At 41.8% G+C, this 21,226-nt stretch overlaps 1 protein-coding gene across 1 annotated transcript in view; it reads right to left on the bottom strand.

The window, feature by feature from the left end:
- Window positions 1–21,226, bottom strand: part of NYAP2 (neuronal tyrosine-phosphorylated phosphoinositide-3-kinase adaptor 2) — a gene marked incomplete at both ends in the record, with an annotated part of 236,682 nt that overhangs the window by 37,098 nt on the left and 178,358 nt on the right. The window contains 2 exons of the mRNA XM_084239825.1: window positions 493–596; window positions 18,451–18,660. Of these exons, the coding sequence (XP_084095951.1) occupies window positions 493–596; window positions 18,451–18,660 (314 nt within the window). The remainder of the gene's footprint in view (window positions 1–492; window positions 597–18,450; window positions 18,661–21,226) is intronic.

Here is a 21,226-nt window from a genome sequence, read left to right as displayed (position 1 = left end):
AGTAAAGCGGCCACAAATATTACAGTATAACAGGATAGAGCTGAAAGATAGGTACAAATTCATTGGCGACATCTGTGCAAGGGTTGTCGACAAAACATTGAAAAAGAAATCTACATAACACAAAGTCGATAAATTTATCAAAGGTTGATAAATTTTCATGACAGTATAAAAGTACACAGAACATGGAGGAGAGAGAGAATTGTTCAAAATAACCACTGCGCCGATACAGAGAGTACAGGGTTACTACATTGATATTACAGAATGATGGAAATCAGAGACACAACGATCTGGTAACAAACAGCAAAGAAAGTTGCACCCATCACAGCGAAGAAACACTTGCCTTTTCGGATGAGGACACAGACTGCGGACTCATTGCCCGCCCCATACACACAGAAATAAAAGCCAATGCAAACGTGTCCACAGTGACACACGACAGACAGGGGCGCTCGCATGCTGCTCACAGGACGTCAATCACGACTGGCTAGGCGGTACCTGGCTCGGCGGCAGGTCGCTGGCTGGCCTGAGCGGAGGGGCGGACGGAGGGGGCACACCTGATGTGGACGCAGAGCGGCCCAGCTTGCAGCTGACTTTGGGTTCTGCAAACAAGGGGAAAGCAAAGTATTAGAGGAGCCAAGCCTGCAGGGATGGTGCGGCTTTTGAATTCCATTTTGATTTCCTGCAACCTTTTTTTTTTAAGATTTATTTATTTATATAAGAACCAGGGTACAGGCCAGATGTGCAGGAGGGTTAGAGGATTCACCAGAGACAGAGCGGGGAACAGAGCAGGCAGACTGACAAAATACACTGCTGAAGGGAGCAGCAGGCAAGTCAGGAGAGGTCTGCCGCGCCATGTGGGTATCTCCTTGGCCTGCAGGGATCATACTGCAATGCAGAGGCTGTGGACAGCCTCACAGCGCTGCACTCAACCGACTAGCTTTTTTTTAATTTAAGTTTTATTTTTATCTATGAATACAAGAACTGGGGTACAGGTCAGAGGTGCGGGGGTGAGAGGATTCACCAGAGATAGAGCAGGGAACAGAACAGGCAGACTGATGAAATACACTGCTGAGGGGAGCAGCGGGTGAGACAGGAGAGGTCTGCTGCCCCATGTGGGTCAGCTCCATGGCTGGGGATGGAACAGGTGCTGCAGTGACTGCCAATAGCTTGATAGCACTGACTTTGACCCCTGCGCCTCCAGGGAGGCCCTTCTTATTTTTAATATTTCTTTCTGTCTTTTACATCACTGTTCATTTTTGTACAATGATTTCTCCTGTCAGGTGTAGTCCCCTTAACATTCCCACCACCCATCCACCCTACAGGATGCAACAAAAACAAAGTAAACAATCTAATTTAAAAAAAAATGCACAGAAGAGCTAAGAAGACACTTGTACATGTTCTTATTATTTTCAATGTGTCAGATAAGCCGTGAGTTTTTCGTAAATAAGATTTACTGATTTATCATTGGTTTACAGTAACGTATACATTTCCGAACTACAGCTTCACACTCAGGTATGTTTGCCAAATCTCCTCCACCACCGACATCCAGTGCCTTTCCACAGTCACAGCAGCCCCTTTAGCCTCTCTCCCTTCCATGGTGATTATTCCATGAGAAATAGCCAGAAAGTGAAAGACCTGGTGGTTTCGCTCATGTGGAATATAAGTAACCAAAGCGACCTAACTCATGAAACACGGCGGGCACAGCTCACAAGCGTGTGACCTTTGATCACACCAATGTACCTCCTGTTTGTTAATAGTTGGCAGGTGTTGAAGGGATCTTATGGAAACAGACCCTCAAAGGGGCTTGATTTGCCTTGATCAGATCCTGGGGGTAAAGAACAAATCACAGAAGCACAGGTCTCGCTCTCTTGCACATTTTACCAGATTTAGGGTTAGTCTGTATGGTGGCTATTGGAGTAAAAGCACCCCGCTGAGGGAGAAAGCAAGTGACAGACGACATGACTGTTTCTGGGGCTTAATTTTCAGTTTAGGACCTTGGGTCTCCTGTGTCCCAGCCTCTCCAAACCCCTCTCCCTCCTTTTTTCCTCTTTCCCTACCTTACTCCTACTCTTCTTTCTATCTTCCATTCTTTCTAATTTTAAAATTTATCATCAGATCTGTGATACTTATATTTTCAGTGAAAAATTTCTGATTTATCTTGATCCATTTTAAAGATCATAATCATCTTTTAAGAACTTTTTTGCAACCTTTCATAATATTTTTCAAAGTTAAAAAGCATTCATCTACTCTTCCCCTGTTTTAGTAATCTGCACTATATGTATTTGCATGTGTGAGTGAGTGGTGTGTGTGTGTATTTATGTATGTGAGTGACCAAGTCCTTTCACAGGGTACTTTGCAGATTAGAATCTGGGACTGGGAAGCACAAAATTTATGGTGTGGACTTTTCAAATATATTTCAAGATATTTGATAAAGAGGAGGAAAAGGATTCATAAAAGCAGAAATTGACTTCTATACTTTTATCACCAATTTTATGTTAGTCATTAGTTTCTGGATGCTTGTTCTATTCCAGCCTCATTGTGGCTGCAGTTAAATTGTCCCCAATGCTAAAAACACTGTTTAGAGTTGAAGAATTAGCTACAAATGCCCCCAATTTACTGATTGAGAAACCTGAGGCCCAGGAAGGCTGACTACATAGCAAATAAACAGAGGCTTCTCAAAATGCCTTTGTTTATCCTCTTGACTTAAAAATGAAACTCATTGAACAACAAGCTTCAAGTGACATTATCTAATCACAAAGTTACTGAGCAGTGATACCCTGAGGTCAGTTCTGCCAGAAGGAAAAAAATGTGCAGCTCACAGTGGGTGGGAAGACCATCGTGACGCCACTTCTGTGTCAGCTGTGCTTCCACGACCAGCTTTGGACTTCTCAACCTCTACCAATTTCCCTCAGTCATTCCCTCACCACACACACGAACAAGACCAGCGTGCACCATTCACACGCAGTCATAGGCAGCTGCCTTCCGAGCTCCTGCCTGCACCATTAGTCAACGTCTCACCTCCATATTCAATTCCCTCCCTTAAAGAATGCTGAACACCTCTTTTTTGGCAAATAAAAAGTGATCATTTTGTGCTTCTGCTTTGGGAGGGGAAATAAAAGGCAATATACAGGCTTTGGATTGTATGACCTTATATATTTTTTAAATTTCTTTAAGTTTCATTTATTTCCAAAAAATGAATATAATCATTTTTTTCATTTTCAGCAACCAATGTGATTTCTGTGTGCCAGGGACTGGATAGAAAGTGTTGACCAATATCTAAATTGTCCTTAAGGATCTTCCCAGGACCACAGACATTAAACAACAAAGTTTCATTTGATGCATTCATTTATGAAGATGCAGTTGTGATAAAGCCTCTCATAGCACCAGTGGAATTACTGGTGGGAGAAGAATATTTGGGACAATCAACAGGTTTTGGTAGGTCAATATTTTAGTTACTGATAATAAGATATAAAGAGCTCATATGTCCTTTGTTTCTCCAACAAACATCTCTCAAGGAGAAATGCAAAGCACTACGTTAGCTATGGAGCGGGTGATTGAGAAATGTGGAGGTTTCCATAGTTAATAAGGTCATGTCTTTTCAGGGGAGACCGACATTCAACCTGAAAACTTGCGCATTATAAAGAAGCAGTACAGGCTGCCACACACTTAACCAGAGAATCTCCCCATGTTCTGGGGAAGCCAGATAAAGCTGGGCAGGAGAGAAGCTGAAATAATTAACACATGCTTATTTTGTTGCATAGGTGACAAATCAGGAGTATGGAGGGCCCTGGATACTTAATTTCTTTTCCAACCCACCAGAATTCAAAATTATTTCAGAATATATTTTTTCATTGACCTCATTGCTTATATACTATACAAAAATCGCAAAAATGATACATCCCCTACACAGAGTAGTGGGGAAATCGATGAGTTACTGATAGCTAAGATGAGTCAAAGCATCATGGAAAGCTCTGAGAAAATTCTAGCAGCTACCAAGTGCTTTCAACAACGTTGCCTTGCACCTCCCCTACACACACACACACACACACACACAAAGTCATGTGTCCACACACGCCTGCACAATGCTTGCATGGAAACTCTGATCTGAATGCCCCATTCTACAGTTCATGTAATTAATTCACTCTCTCCTTCCAGAAATGTCTCCCATTTCCAAGAATGACATTCACAGCTATCACTTCTCCCTCTGTTCTGTCTGCTTTGTCTCTGGCTCTTGCCTTAGCCCCCTACACCTTCTCCCTCAGGACATCTGCATCCCAGGTCTCACAGAATCTCCCCTCTGAGTCACAGGGAGGTTGCTCTGTCCTGGCTGCTCCTCTTTGGTTTGCAGTTCCAACTCCTCTGGGCGCAGGGCCACCTCATCGCCTGATGAATGAAGCCAGGTTAAACCTTCTCTAGCACATCCTGGCTCCTCCTTCTGATTTTTCAATATAGAGCAGGAATATAACTTCTGTTTTCCTAGATTCTTAAGTTACAGGCTTTACGGTTTTTTAAGCTCAAGACAAAGTTCACAATAAAGTTCAGTTTAATCTTTCTTTTCCTCTCTTTATGAAATGAATCCTGTTGGTAAATTTCTTCTCTCTTTGCAAACACTTCTGTATTTATCTCAACTTGCTGATGCTATACTAATTCTGATATTCAACAACTGGGGTCAAAATGTATATCACAATGTGTGTGTGTATGTGATTAGAATGTATATATTTATACTGATAAAATACTTGCACAGAGAAAACTCCTCTTGGCCCCCATATTCTCTCTACACAAAATTAACTTGGATGCTTCCTAATTTACTTTTAGATTGCCTATCCACCTTGTTCAAAGTTTCCAATTACTCTATATCTAATATGGAACATTTAAACCTTTAAAGTCACTTGACTAATCATCAAAAGTTCCTGTGAACTGGCACTGCTGGCCATCCCAGCTGTTTTTTCCACTGCTCCCTGCTCCCTAAACACGACCTGCCCCCCCCCACCTCCAGCTCCATGTTGAGGACCTCCACATCTGTCCTTCACCTCAAGGTGCTGGCAGTGGGGACATTCATCACACCACATCTCATCCGCTGAGACCACTTTCCAAGATGGGATCTACCGTCTAGAGTCCTGATGCCCCTTCTGAACAGTCTCAGCTTTATGTAGTGTTTGCACTGCCTGCTGTGGTTTTGAACATTCATGCGTATGGACCACATAGTACATTTCCATTAATATGTATTTTGTTTTCACTGGAGATGCTCAAATTAACCTAGAAAAGGGCACTACAACTTCCAAAGCCAATCAAGGCAATGAAGGAAACAGGACAGGTTTCCAGGCAGGGATGGGCAGCCTGGCTCCCCCACTTCCTCAGGTAGCGATGCTCACTGAAGGAGACGTGACCTTCTAGGGCCATTGCAGAGGAGACAAGGGGTTCAGCAGCTCTCCCTCAGTGGCATGCAGGTGATTCTAGTGTCTCCCCACCTCCACCCCACTTGGAAGGTGTTTAAACATGCATAGCAGATGGTGACAAATTATCACTGTAACTTAAAGTAAAACTTGCTTCTCAGGAAGCCTAAATCCTTGCACACTCTAGAGAAATACCATTAATTAAATAATCTAATGGGGGGAAAGTCCATTATCATCCTGTTGAGATATTTTCATGATGAGTCAATATTCCCATGTGGCCCATTACTGTGTTGGCACATTTGGTGACACGGACTGAGAAAAGTCAATATAATATTTCCTAGAAAGGGGTGGCAAATAATCTGCCTTCACTGGGTGCTCTTCAAGCTTATGTTGAAGAGATTATCTCATGAATGACAAAAATCAAAAGTCTTTTATATTACATGATGTGCCTATGGATTAATTCCAGCTGCTGGGTTTCCTGTCAGAGTCTGATTTAATCAGTCACTTTCAAATATAGATGCTGATATCTCTAAGACAGAGATCAAGCTTTACCAAAATCCAAGCTAACTCCTTAAATAAGGAAACCCATCCAATTCTCCGGGCCCTTGCTCTTTTATGTAAAGAAGGAAGCTCCCTGTTTCCATCATAGAGTCTTTAGTGTTTGAAAATAAGGTCTGCTGGGATAATGGAAAAGTCCTCAAAAGTACTCTGGCTTGACCATGGACTAGTTTACTAAGGTTGCTGATTTTGCTCTTCCTTTCTAGCATGTTTTTTTTGTGCTTTATTTTCACAAGAATGGTGACAGAATGAGGCATAATGCATGTACGCTCTTTGCTAAAAATTTGGTAAGAGCTTTGATAGTGGATGTCTCACAACCACAAAAACGTATTTAAAAAATAAAATTGAGGAGGGGACATGATCACGTCATTTTTGCTTGTGTGTGTGTGTGTGTGTGTGTGTTTACTAAAAATTTGAATTTCCTCTGGTGAACCATATCACCGTAATCTCGGTTTCCCTGGTTCCACAGAAGTGGCCGACCCGCCTCCAGTTCCAGAAGTGATCACATGACTCAGGCCCACGGCACTGGCTTTGCTGTTTGATTCAGGGCAGACATGTTACTCAAACCAGAGAGACCCACCTTCCTCTTTTTGCAGAATGATGTGGACAATCTGCTGGGCTTCTAGAAGCTTCTGTTTGTTTCCAGGTAAAATGGGAGGAAAAAATGCACCTACTTGGTGAAAGTATTGTAAGAATGAAACAAGATGATAAATGTAGAGTTTACCAAAGTTACCAGAATATAATATCACATGAAATATTAGCTAATTTGATCCTTTGAAGGTACCTCCAGCTCTTCCTTCAAACACAATCAAGCCTAAACTGTCCCTTAGATGGTGCTCTGGGTCCAGCTTACATTAACATTGTCACCTGCTGTCTCGCCCTGCTACAGAACATTCACCGCTCCTCAAGTTCTGTGCCTTCTCTTACAGCTTTAATCATGCCTCTCCACGCTTCCTGTAGTGTGGGTTTCTCCCTTTTCCTCCTTCCATTTTCTCCTTTACTAAACTGTATTTGATGTAAGTCCTTATTCCCCACTGTATTTCCCCAGAGAAACATCATAACTGGTTCCTGATAAAACTCATATGATATACTGAATGAGTAATTTTAAACCATATATTTTTAAAATGAACCCAATGAAAAAAACAGACTATGTGCATATTTCTCAGCAATAATTTCTCAGCAATACAAATATCTCCATTCCTTCACCTTTCCAACTTTTCCAGCAAAAATGCAGATATATTGATCAGCAAAGGGAAAACCGCAGTACCTCTATTGGACAGTAGATGGCAGTGCAAATCTGAGTTGATGGCCGTTCTGGTGGGTTTACAAAGCTTCCAGAGTCTGTAAATACCCAGCATAAGTCAAACAGAAACTTCTCTTTATTATAGTGTCTTCTATGGCTTTTCACAGAAAAATAAAGGACAGTCTGTGAATGCTGTTGGTGCAGTGTTCCCACAGGGTCTTCCAGAGAAAGTCAACTACTGCCAACTAGGAGCAAAGTGTCAGTTCCTTGGCGCGAGGGCACAGGTGGGGCTGTGTTCCCTGCCAGGAGAGACACGAGCTGGCACTGCGTCCACAACTCCAGCCACATATCATTCTCGGCTTCTCCAACAGGGCTCATCGAGAGGCAAGCAAGACACCTTCTGCTTATCTAAATTGTTAGTGCAGCTAACCGTTTTATCCCAGTAGAATCAAGCAAAGTAGTTAGAATTTCAGAATTTCCCTAACAAGAATGAAATTACTATCAAGTTGTATTTTTTCCCACCAGCATTCAGAGTCTCTGTATCGTACACAACATTGTGATCTATGCATATTGTAGTAGAAATCAAACTTAAGGGAATCTGTGTGTGTGTGTGTATGTGTGTACACATTCACCTATATAGTCATATATAGTACATGATAACACATTAGCTGACTTTGCAAATCTGACCACATAAGACTCAAGCCACCCTAGTGGTTATATGTACATATATACACATATAGATGTATATATATGCAAACACATATAATTCATTCATATGATAGCCTTGATTAATAGATCTATCAGTTAATATTATTAAATCCCTTGACTACACAGAGCTCCCAAAATGTTAACCAACAATGTTGTTTTAAAAATGCAAATAGTGATAGAAGTGGTTTAGAAAAAAAACTGACAAAATTATCACAGAACCAAGTCCAGTGCCTGTCTGACTGAACCAGGGACACTAGTGCCCTCTCGCTGTGTAAAATCTGCCCAGCAATGTGAACACACGCTCCCTGAGGGCAGAAGTCAGCTCTCACCACCTCACACTGGGTTATCCGTGAGACACATGTCCTCATAGGGCTGCTGAATGAGTCAGTGACTGAACCAAGAAAAACAAGGGAACATAATGTTGTATGGGGGGGGTGTGAACCCAACGCGTATGACATGGTTGCTCAGGTGCTTGAGAATTAACATTTAGCTCCCTTGGCACAGTCGGTTGTAAACATTCTCAGTGATAGGACCCAAGAAATCGATAGTCCAGAGGGTGGAGGAAACAGAAAATCTGTTTTCTAGATTTAAGACGCAGGTTATTTGGAGCAGCATATCTGTCTTCGTGATGCTGTTGCCCTTGGTCTAGGATGATAACATCCAAGAGCTGACTGTGTAAATCTGGTCCCTGAGTTTAAAATCCATGAGTGGCTTCCTGTCACCTGTAAGTCTTGTCTTATGTCTCTCTACATCTAGTCTACCCTCACAGCCTCGAACCACTTTCTTAGGCTAGAGATGAGAGTTCAGTTAAGGATGCCAGAAATTCATTTTGAGCCCTTTCTTTGCAAGTTCTGCTTCTGTGGTAGAGCTTCTGCCTTGGAACTTGAGCCTAATTACCTTCTAGCATTTTGCAATTAGCCTTGCGAAACTTATACCCTGTTTGTTTACATTCCAACCCTATGAGACACACATTGCCTATTTAAAACGGTTAATTCACTCCAAGTTCTCTTTTTCTGGTTGTTTCTCAAAGCTTTATCAATGGTATCAGGAGAAATCCAAGCAAAACAATGTCTCTGGTGAGCTCAAATCCTAGCAGGCGTTAGTCACAGTTGCCCTTAGAGAAATAAAAGTAGAGCTACTGGGGATATGACTTACATCCTCTCCAAAGACTCCAAATGAGAGTTTGGTTATGTGTTTACTACTTGAATTCATAAAGGGAGACTTAAAGTCTAGAGCGTGAAAATAGCGAGCAGAACCTCAGCAGGATATGCTGATGTCCCCAGCACCCAGCGGGAAGGAGCAGCTGCGAAGAGCATCCCCAGCAACTGCAGAACAACAGCCTGGGGGTTTGTGGAGGCTGCAGCCAAAGCTGCTGGGCCCAGGAGGAGCCAGCTCAGGAGTGAGGAACATCCCACAGGAAGGCCCAGGGACAGACAGGCACGGGGCCACCAGACTGGGCAGCTTCCCTGTGCTCCAAGAAGAGTAACCCACACACAGGCCCCAGGCTGGGAAACTATGACAGCTGAAAGGACACTTGGAGAAGAGGGATGGGGAAGCCAAAGAGTGGAGAGCGCATTTTCACTTCTTATTTTGACTTTTTTCAGTCAGCATTCTCTATCTATGCCATCGTCATACTAGCCTTATTTTCGTTTGAGGGAAAATTAGAAAGTTCAGACCGAGCCTGGTGCTATCTCAGAGCCTCACACGCATACTTTGCCCAAACTCTGTGTCTTCAAACACTCTTCATTTTGTTCACGGATCTACAGGTGTCCTGGTGGCCTTGTGGTGTCAGTGACACACTCACACCTCTATGTCTCCTGGGGGCTGAGCAGGTGCATCTGCTAGTTCCTGCTATGCTCTCTCACGGGTTGGTTTGGGGGCTGATAGTCAGGGCTTTCCTCTGCTCGTACTCGGTCCTCCAACAGGCAAGGTCAAGCCTGTCTCTGTGGTGGTGGTAGAGTTGGTCGGAGAAGAATAAGCGGTGACATCCTGGTTTCTGGAGGCACAATGGGCCTAGTCGTTCCCATCTCATTCTCTGAGTCCATGCAAGACACCCAATTTAGGGCGGAGGGGACCGGCCTGACCTCTTAATCAGGAGCTATGAGAGCATATTACAAAGGGTAAAGCTGCACGGAGAGGGAGGAGCTGGGTCACTATTGCAGACACAGTGTCCCCAAGGAGCCCCGTGCAGTAAGGGAAGGAAGGGCCAAGGATATCACTGGGGATTATGTAGCTATCTTGAAACACCTGCTACTATTCAGGGCCTAGAAGGGACTATTTCTCATCCATACTTCGCGAGCTGGGAGCACTCCATGGCTCTTCTTCGTAGGGCTCATACTGCTCACGCCAGTGCTGAATTTAAGATGACTTTCTCCAGGAAATCCCTCGTAATTACCTGCCTGTGAGCCAGAGAATAAATCTCGTGACGGTGCCCATCATAGAACATGATGTTATGATTCTTATAAATTCACAACATTTATAAGAATCTTTTGCTTATTTTCCATGTTCCAGTGAGACCCTGAGCTCTGGGTGTGCAGGGTCACCCCTGTTGACCTTGCACCCCAGTCCCTGCCCAGAACAGGGACAAAATCAAAAATTGGCACAAAGGAAATCACTGGCTGGATGGCTTGGTGAGTGAATGTCAGTCCTGGTATTTATGAAAGAAAATGTGCCTGTTTACAGATACTGATATTTTCGCATGATTCCCACACCCCTGCCATAGTGGTTTTCTAGCCCATTTACTGCTATTGAGTAGAACAGAAATATTGTGAGACATTAGGATCATTTTCATTAACTGTGTCAATGTAGTGTCCAAGTCGTGATGTCTGTATCTGATCCTTTCTCTAAATTTCACAAATTTGGCTTCAAGAGAATTAAAAAACTAGCTGCCTCATTGGCCTAAAATTTTTGTTGAAAAATCCACAAATAAATGGAACAGACCGCTGCACTCATAGTAGTCACAGAGTTTGTTAGACACTGCATCGTGGAACAAAGCTTTCTATGGTGGTTGCTGAGTTGCCCTCAGAGAAATAAAAGTAGAGCTTTCTAAAGGAAGTATTCCGTCCTGGTCTGGGGGGAATGTCAGAGACCTTCCCAGTAGAATTGAATGGGAACAGAAAAAACTTTGGCCTTCTTGCTTTTATAAGCATTGTATTTCTAGGCATTTTCCAAATTTAATCCTCATAATGACTGACACTGAGATTCCCTTTATCTTTTCTGTAAAGATAAACTCGGGCAAAGCAGTGTTACATGAGACATTATCACCAAATTATTAATTTACTAACAGTTTTGTAAATCAGGGCTTGTCTGTATTAGAAATAAGAAATTGACACAGATCTATTATGGTTTGCCAGGAGTTCCAGCCTCGCCACCCAGCTCTCCGTGGCCCTCCTGCTCTCACTGCCCGCGTCTGTGCACACAGGTCTCCTCGGGGGTAGGAAGGCTGATTCAAGAATGATGCTGGATTTTGGGTGCCAGTAGGGGTGTCAGCGAAGGTAGCCAGGCATTCTGGCATTATCAACTACAGTAAATACATCCCCGGGTTTTGAAGAGGGAAGCACCTTTCTTTCAAATCAATGGATATAACTTCAGCTTTCAAAGCTGACACTTTTAGAGCCAATTGTAGTTCATTTTCCTGAGAACTAGTTTTCTGCTGCTTCTACTAAGAGGTGCCTACCCAGCTGGAATTCCTTCCCGGGTGTCCAATCTTGGGCCTTTGGATAACGCCCTCACCCCTTTGTGATCTCCCTAATCCTCAAAGACTGGATTAGACTATGAGTTAGAGTTGCAAGTGTCTTTAAGAGTCCTCTCCACCCAGGGCCCTCTGCCCTGGACCCGCTGCATCCCCAGGGCCCTCTCTACCCCCAGGACTCCTCTTCCTGCACCTTTCTTGCTACCTTCTCTGTCTAACTTCTGCTTAGCTCAAGTCCCAGCTCAAATGCCACTACTTTCAGGAAACTTCCCTTTGTCACTCCAGATCAGTGAGTTTCCTCGGCTCTCCTGCAAAGATACCTGGGAAGGCGTTTGAAACCACTGTAATGTCCAGTGTGCACTTACTACTAATTGTGCCCCAGACCCTGCGCTAAGTGTGTTAATATGTTATGTCATTCAACACCAACTTTCCTTCCCTGTGGCATCTATGTGTGAGGTACTATTATATCCACCTCTAAGGCTGAAACTCAGAGAGAGGAAGGACATGTTCAGTGTTGTAACAAATCAGAACTGGGGTTTCAACCCTGATCTGTTGGATGCCCACATCTCAATGCACAACCACTGTGCTATACTTTACTCCTGCATGCTTAATTAGTATAAAATTTCTTCTACAAACATGAGGTACATGAGGTGGCATATTTGTTTTCTTCAAATGAAAACAAAAGTCAGTGCTTTCCATTTCTCTAAACTTATGGACATGGGGTTCCTCTTATATGGGATGGCCTCATGCCTGAAAGTGAGAGTTAAAAGCTTCAGTGCAATGGGAATGAAAAGTCCCAGATCGGGTCAGCAGAGCAGGTATACCAGATGGCCCTTCCAGTCTTAGACTACACTGACTGTCACAGGGGAGATTGTTTGACAAGCATGAGGACCCCCATAAAGTACAGAACTCTATACTGTGAACATAGAACCATGAAGCATAAAGTCCAGCCTCCCTGAAGCCCCACACAGACTTGTCGCCACCTGTCCTCTCTCCCAGTCAGAAGTCTCATCACTCCACCAGGACACGGAGGCAGAATCGCTCCTGGTTCTTACCATCCACGGAATGCCAACCCTCTGTTCTCTTCCAGAGTTAAGAAATCATGCCTTTTCTCAATATTGAAGGAAAGTTCTGTCTGTCTCTCTAATCCTCACCCCTGCTCTTAACATGTTGCACTCCAGGAGCTGTAGCTTCTAGTAAAGGACTCCTGGCTTCTGCTATAACCTAAGCTCTCTGCACTCCAGGCTCAACTCTACACCCCAGGGAGGAGCAGTCCCTTGATCTTACAAGCCAGAAAATGCAAACTGGCAACCACAGGTCTCACCCAGGTGGAGGAAGTAAATGATTTGCATCAATGTTTTCTGAAAAATGATCTGTATTTAAAAATCAGGAGAATTCACATAACAGCAATTAAATCCAGCCCTTGGGGTGTGATACCCCATAGTGGGCATCAGCCGGGCATTCCCCTTGGGGTGCTCCTGTTTTCACCTGTATTTTCATTATTCAGTCCTGGTGTTCGGCAGTTTGAACAGATTTTCTTTGCAATGGAGAAATATTTCTCAATACCTGTTTTTCTAACAAATGTAGAACTATCTCACTTAGCCCAAAGGGGCTTCAAGGTTCATGAAAAGTAGGGAGAATATTTTCTTCATGGGAGTGAAGAACATATCTATGTATGTGATATGCAAGTGAAGGTGGTTTCTTATTTTTTATTGTGGCATATTGGTTTACAACATTGTATTTGATTCAGAGGTATAGGATCACACCTCCTCAACAGTTTTGAAGGAGGTTTCTTTCCTAATTTACTTGCTCCTAGTACCTGTCTGTCTTCTAGGAAAGTCAATTTGCAGCCCATGGTGGACCTTGTCAGGACACAGAAACACACCAGGTTGTACACAGAAATGAGCTTTTTTTATAGTGATTTCCATTGACAGGGTGAAGCCCAGGCCTTTCAAGTTTATACTTGCTGGTCTGCAAAACCAAGTCAGGAAAGGTTCCACCGCTGTTCAGCCTTTGTTCACCTTCTCTATCTCATGCGGGAAGCTCTCTATAGTTCTACTCAATTAAAAATAAGAATGATTTTTCAAAGGGCTGATGAAATCTTGGTTTCAGACTCCATGCTTCCCACTAGGCCTCCTTTAGCTTCTACCCTGCACTCATTTTCTGTTCTCTGAGTGATTTTTAATGTTTAGTAAATAGTAGATAGTAAAGAAAATAATACATTTCATTGTAATTAATTAATTTACTATCAGTAGTTCTGTGTCATACAGCAGCATAGTCAGATCTGTGAGCTGCAGAGACTTTGTTTTAAATAGCCTGTAGTGTGTGTTTGTCTCTCAGAAGCCATTACAGTTGGATGCAAGTTGCTTTGAAATGATTTGCTGATTGACTCAGTGATTGAAATCAGAATTTTTGTTAATACCATACTCGCTTGCATAATTTCCCCCTTTTCCCATTATTTTCAAGAGCATTTGGATAGCAGTCCTCCACCGCCTCCTAGAATCACCCTCTGGGGAATCTCTGACTTACTAAACAACCGTGGCTTTAATAAAGTAGCACAGCAACCAGTGGCGATGTTCATTAGAATTGAGATTAGAATTGAGATCTCCTGACATGTTCCTTTGCTTTACTTGAGCGATTCCTCCATTCCTCAAAAGAGCTGTTAAGAACAACCATTTCAAGTGGCTAAACTACTTTTGGTAAAGCAACGGTCTGTGACTGGTAGCAGTGTGTGTGTGTATGTGTGTGTGTGTGTGAGTGTGAGTGTGAGAGAGAGAGAAAGAAGAGAGAAGAGAGACCAGGTCCCTGAGCTGCAGGGAGGGGGATTATAAATGAAGTTCTAGTGCTTCTGTTTTCTGTTAGGTGACCAGCAGCACAGTGGCCTACGAGAGAGGAAACAATATGAAGAGGATGTGTGAAAAGAAGAAGGAGAAAGAGTAAACAGTGACTCATTCTCTTCTGTTTCAAAGCAGCAAGTCCCAAAAACTCCCTGTGCTATTGTGGCTGAAGACCATCTATCGATGCATATTTCTCCAGGAGCTCTTTGCTTAAAACACCAAAGGTGATATTATATCTTGCATAGTCCTCTTTTATAACTGCTTACTAGTGGAATGCTGGCATTTTCTAGTATAGAATTGGTGCATTTTTGGTTCTTTCTTTTCAGAAAAATACAAACCAACAACATAAACATTTTCCCTTTTCTGTTCTTTTCCCTCAAAAGTAGTAGGATAGATTTTGTAAGAATTGCAGTAATATATTTTGTAGGCGTTGACTTCTTCTAGAGGTTTAAGTAATTGTAATGGCCTTTTTTGAGTGTTCATGTCAATGGTGTTTCACTTTCACATAAGAAACTCTATCTTGCATTGACATTATATATGTGACCCTACATTTTAGAATTCTTTTGGTATCAATGAACATTTCTTTATCAAAAAATGAAAAAGAACCTTTATTTTCTTCCACCTTTATTTACCTCCTTCATAATCTAAGATGGAGATGGGAGGCACTAAAAGAACTCATGTCATTTCTTCTGTCAGTAGACAATTTACTGCTCTACAAACAGAGCTGAAAGACTGAGGAGAGCAGATTGTAGATGCCACAAGCAACAAAGATGCTTCCAGCGTTTGCAGTGGGAGAAAGTGAAATTATGTTATAAATTCTGTTCACATTCCCAGTTTCTTGGAAGAGTCATATCAAAATGTCAATAACACATCACAGTTTACCCATTTTATGCAATTTACTAATTATTCAGTAAAAATTTAATGTATGGCATCTAATTGTTTCCTTTCTATTTATTTCACAGTTGTTCTTCACTTCTCACTCTGATAATGTTGAATTTCCCAAAGTCCAGTCTCAGTTTCCTCCTCATCTCTGTTGGCTGTTCTCCTATCATCTAGTCTTCTGGTTAGAATCATCGAGTCTTATGGTTCTAGCCACTCCAAAGGTCTCCAGACTTGAGTAAATTCCACTTAAGTCTTTTAGCTCCAGAATTATGTATCTAGTGGTCTACCAGCTTCTCACATGGATTTTCTAAAGCACTTCCAACTGAGCACAGTCAAAATTTAATTGCTGACTTCCCTCTCTTCTTGCTCCACATCTCTAACTTAATAAATGACCAGTCAGCCTTGCTTCAGATTTTAAGAGTAATCACTTGATCTTTCACAATGAAAACTGACTCACCATATACTTATCTTTGAAAATATCGAAATGATGACAGAGTATCTTCCATATAATTTTGAAACCTAGCCATGACAGCAGACGCTAATCATTGCTTAGCAACATCGTCCCTCCTATTCTTCTGAATAGTCTGGTGGGTTCATTTTTGGGCTTATGGGAAAAACCCCTTGATTTAACTCCCTATAGATGCATGAAAATCCTACTCCCCTTCATGCAGTGATGGACCCAGAGGACCTATTTCCTAATTCTGAACAATCAGATGAAAAGAGAAGCCCAGAAAATGAAAAATGAAGCCCAGAACTGTCCTAGTCAGTTCACAATTAGGAAAACATTGTCAAGGGCAGCAACAGAAGAGAGTTCAAAGGATAGAAAGTTCCTGGGTCATTAACATCCCCAAGCACCTGCAGCTCCCTGCCTCCAGAGTTGCATGTTATGGGATTAACACTGGCTATTATTACTGAAATAGAGACCATGAACTGCTATTCTGTGACTGAGAGTGTTTCCATTTAATAATCAAGACATTCAAGATTCTTGTCATTTCGTTCCAACCTGTTTGCGGTCGCATCAGTCAAACTACCCCTACTCTTCACATCAAACACCATGGCTTCCACCCCAGAGCTTTCAAGGAGTTCATCCAGGAGGAGGACTTCCTTCTTCTTTGTCCTATTCCTGCTGAGCAGCTCTGAATGTCTCGAACTCTAGCTCAAAGGCCATCTCCTCCAGAAATCATTTTAACTGTAAAATCCCTGATTACCCTTGCCAAAATCATAAAGAGGAAAAATGAATTGATTTCACTTCTGTTTCGCACATTATGTGTCTACAACACATAATACAATACATAATTGTATTGCAATGATATATTTATCTGTCTTTCACTTGACCTTGAAGCTTAAATGAGACAATGTCTTGTTCACTAATATGAGTTCAGGTCCCTGGAACTATGACTGCTACCTAATAAATACTCAGGAATTTTCATATCTCTAGGCAAATAGGCATAAGACATTGGTTTGGGGTTGTTTTTGTTGTTGTGTTTTTTTATAGAACTGGAACACATTTAGATAATCTTAAAAATAGGAATAATAATGCTGACCTAATCATAAGTTCCAATTAAATAATATCAAAATTTTTTGAAAGTGGCTTTTTTCCTTAAAAATTATCATCTGTTTCCTATATTTCTTTTTCTTTTTGATAAAATGTGCAGGTGTCTATTCTTGTATACCTATGGTTATTTATACTTTACTCTCAATAATGTAGTTTAACATTTCTGCTAAATTCACATAATGTTCCTTCTCCCAGATTTGAACTCATGCTGTTAAATTGTTTATCTGTACGCTACACGATGTGGCTCCATTATGAAAGTTCTAAGTCAGATTTTCAATACGGGGAATGTATTGCCCTGCCTCTGCCTGGGTACTGTTCTAGAAACCTCCCTTCCCAAATATAGAGACCATTCATCCTGTTCCAATTTTAACTTGAGCCTGACTGTCAGGAGACCACAGGCTAAATTCATGTAAATTGCTTTCCACAATGAGTATCAGAGTTGAAAAGAACATTAAAGGATTGGTCTTTTCTTCAGAGCCCTTAAAGAATAGAAACCTGAAGCCTACAGGAGGTTGCTTGATTATTTGTTGTTTATTTCAATTGACAGCTCTCTGTGAGTCCATCATGTAGATGAGTCAGTTCAAAGCAAACAGATGCTGCTTTTAAAAGTTGTTGTTTAATAATATTTATCTGTTAACAATGCAAAATCTCATTGCAGATTTTAATTTCAACTTGTGTAATTTAAAGGTGTAGTAGATCGAAATTGTCTAACTCTTTTCACTTAGATTTGGAGATTTGCTACCGTACCCAATGTCCAGTTACTGCCTTCAGCTCACAACTGAAGGGGCCGTCACATCCACTCTCCATTCAGATCATCTTTGTTACAATTTTATCCTCAGTTTTACTATCTGCTCATTTGCTCTCAGTTGCCTAAAATACTTTTAGAGAATAAACTCTAAATCATTTAAGCTTCATGAATTAAAACTGCTTTAGATGAGAACTCCAAATGTTTCCCCCTCTAAGTGGTATGATGTATGTATGCATTTATTTATCTATTTTTTGAGTTAATGAGGGTTTACAAATGTATTTGATATAGGGGAATCGGTTCTCCCCTCCACAGATGTATGTCATGGCACCACAACCACCACCAAAGCCCATTATCCCTTTCCCATAGACCACTGAGTCCCCTCCCTTCTAGTACTTTCAATTCATTTTTTTTTTTTACTTTTTAAAAGGACAGTTTTATTAGGAAAAGGAGAAAAAGAGGTGTCTGCATAATTACTGGCAGGCAGGAGAGCTGCCGCTAGTAGTTCCAATTCTGCAGTCATATTTTAGGGTTTGTCTGGTTTCACTTTGTCAGTTCCTCTAGATGTTTCTGGAGGAATTTAGTACAGGACATTTTCAGTTATTGTCAGGGCTGCCACACTGGACCAGATGTCCCCTTCCGTGGCCACTGCCTGTGTGAGCAATGCCCCCTGGTGTGTGACAGCGAATCCTTACAGCCCTGTGTGTAAAGAACTACCTCCGCTGTCCCTCCGAGCAGAGGCAGACAAGTGGTTATTATTTGCTCTCTCAGAGAACTGTATGAAGGCAGTCTCAGGAGACACATGGAGAATCGCCTTCTGGAAGATTGGTACCTTCCTTACCTGAGCTGTGGTTTCCTGCTAACAAGGTGGGGCTCACAGAGCATCTTCCCAGCCTACTGGTGACGACAGGTGGCCCAGGTGTTCCGTCCCATTCCTGAGCTTTAATAGGCTCTCTGGAGGAAGACGCCCCATGATACCCTCTCTCTTTGCTGTCCAACTTTGGTATCGGTTCCGTGCTGTGGCTGCGGGCTTTCAGCTCCTCTGTCGATTCTGCGTATTAATCAGAATTATATTCCATGAAAAAAAAGGTCAAACATCCTTCCCAGATACCTTTAATAAATTAAAGAATGATTTCCTAAAATACTTTCAATATAAGTTGAGAAATTTAGATTTGTGTTAGATATTGCAACACTTAAAAATATAATAGGGGGCCTCCCCTGGTGGCACAGGTGGTTGAGCGCCTTACTGTGAAGCTGTCCGCAGCCTCTGCAGTGCAGGTTTGATCCCAGCCGGCCTCGGAGTAACCCACATGGTGCAGCAGACCTCTCCTGTCTCACCCGCTGCTCCCCTCAGCAGTGTATTTTGTCAGTCTGCCTGTTCTGTTCCCCGCTCTGTCTCTGGTGAATCCTCTCACCCTCCCGTGCATCATCTGGCCTGTATCCTGGTTCTTGTATAAATAAATAAATCTTTTACACACACATATATATATATAATAGGGATAGAGATCACACCGGCTCCCTTTTCTAAGATGTTTAGGTTAGGAGCAGGGGAAATCGTTCTCTCTTTAGAAGAGAAGAAACCCAATGAATCTTGAGTCTTCTTTAGAAGAGTTTTCTAGGGTTTGTCAAGAAAACTTCTTACAAAAAGCACCACACCTTCACTGCTTAATTTCTCACCTTTTATTCAGTGCACTCCACAATGATATACTTCACAGCAATCACTAAACCTGTTACAATCACAAGGCACCTTTTCACTGGCAAATTTAGAAGACTCATTCGACAACTATTTGATTACTTTTTGATTTGTATCTTCAATTAGTAATCAATTAGTAATCTAATGATTTGTATCTTCTTAGGCTCATAGCCTAAGAGTGATGATCTATCTTCCTGTGTGGTATTCTATGTCTAATACCATTGCCATGTCATGCAGATCTTTTCTCCTCCACACATTACTTACATGCTAGGAATTAGCATGTAATTAACCCAGGTACTAGGCTTAGCCCCTGTTTTTCTCATTCTAGATATATTCTTTCTGTGATTTTTATCCTTTCGGATTCAACCAGCAATTGTCTGATTGTTAGAGATTTCTAAATAGTTTATCAGAAGCCTGGACCATTCTCCTGAGCTTTAAACTCATTAATCCAACTGCCTGTTGGATGAATCCATCTGGATGCCTCATAGATACTACAAATTTAACATTTCAGATACTGAACTATCACGAACTAACACAATTTCTTACTAATGGTCTCTTCTATCCAGTTAAACATCCAAGAAAGAAGCTTGTCTCCCTTTTTGTAACTGCTACTCCCCAAACCCATCGGCCAGCAAATTTCTGCAGATTTTATTTCTGAACCCCTTGCTTCCCTTCTGCTCTACTTTTTGCCATGTCTACCTCAACTGCTCTGGTTCAGGCTCGAGTCATCTCCCTTGACTTATTGCAACAGGTTTCCTAGACTCCTCAAAATGCAAGTTCTATATACTGCCAAAATTATCTACTTAATGCAAAATATAACTCTAATCAAGTGTTTTTTCAGGTCCATTTAATATGATGGTCATTCGGCTGTGAAAACACACAGTAAAGATGGCTTATAAGTAATACCCACTTGCTAAGTTCAGAGCAGTATAATACAAGAAATAGGTGCAAGAGCCATCTGTGTAGAGAACAATGTAATGAAAGTACGTTCTATGTACTAAAGTAGCTTCTAAGAGTGCTACTTGCTTCTTTGACATCAGTGTTATTACAGGGAATGTGATAGTCTTTCTGTAATGTAAACATATGCATATAAAAAGTGGTTTTAAGAGTATTATCTACTCATTATGTTGAGAACAGTGCTATTTCAGGGAATAGATGAGATGGGCATTCTGTAATGCATATAGAGAAGTGTTTAAAAATCAAAATCACAAGTCTATTAATAATATAACCCTGAATTAATATCCTTCCAGAAGCTTCCTGTGACCACAGATCATGTCTAGACTTCTTCTACTGACCCACAAGATTCTCTACTCTATGACACTTCCTCTTTCTGTGACTATGCATTTCCCACCTAAAACTGCCTTCTGCATTAACTGAAATGACTTTAGTTTCTTCCTCCCCACTCCACCTCCAACAAAAACTGTGCTGTTTGCTCCAGTGTTTATCTCCTATCCCTCCTGCTTTTAATAACTACCTATCTTGTCTGTGCTTGGTTAGCACTCCTCAGCCCTGGTTACTCAATCTGCTGTATCTGCTGAAGCCTCCCCCACCATGTACCACCTTCCTATGTATCTGCTCTTTCCCAGCTGCCCCCATTCTTTAAGACAGGGACTTAATTTTTTTTGCCATTGGTGCCTCCAGCATCTAGCATATTGCTCAGTAGGCATTTAATTGATTAATTTAGTGGGTTTCTGAACAACTCAGGCATCTTTCCAATGGGTGTAGGAGATGCAAAATTACAGAGAATGGATGTGATAGTCATTCTGTAAAGCATGGGCAGATGCACATTCACAAACACATGTAATAAAGATGGTTTGAAGTACACTGACATTCCTAATGGAGCAAGTGAATCTACCGAGTGCTGTAAATGGGGCCTGGAAGAGCATTATTTCAAAAAATATGATTCTAAGAGGTTGGAAGTTTA

Source organism: Talpa europaea, assembly GCF_964194135.1.
Source record: "Talpa europaea genome assembly, chromosome: 1".
NCBI lineage: Eukaryota > Metazoa > Chordata > Mammalia > Eulipotyphla > Talpidae > Talpa > Talpa europaea.
The sequence above is the reverse complement of the archived record's forward strand: the minus strand, read 5'-3'. Positions and strand labels throughout refer to the sequence as shown.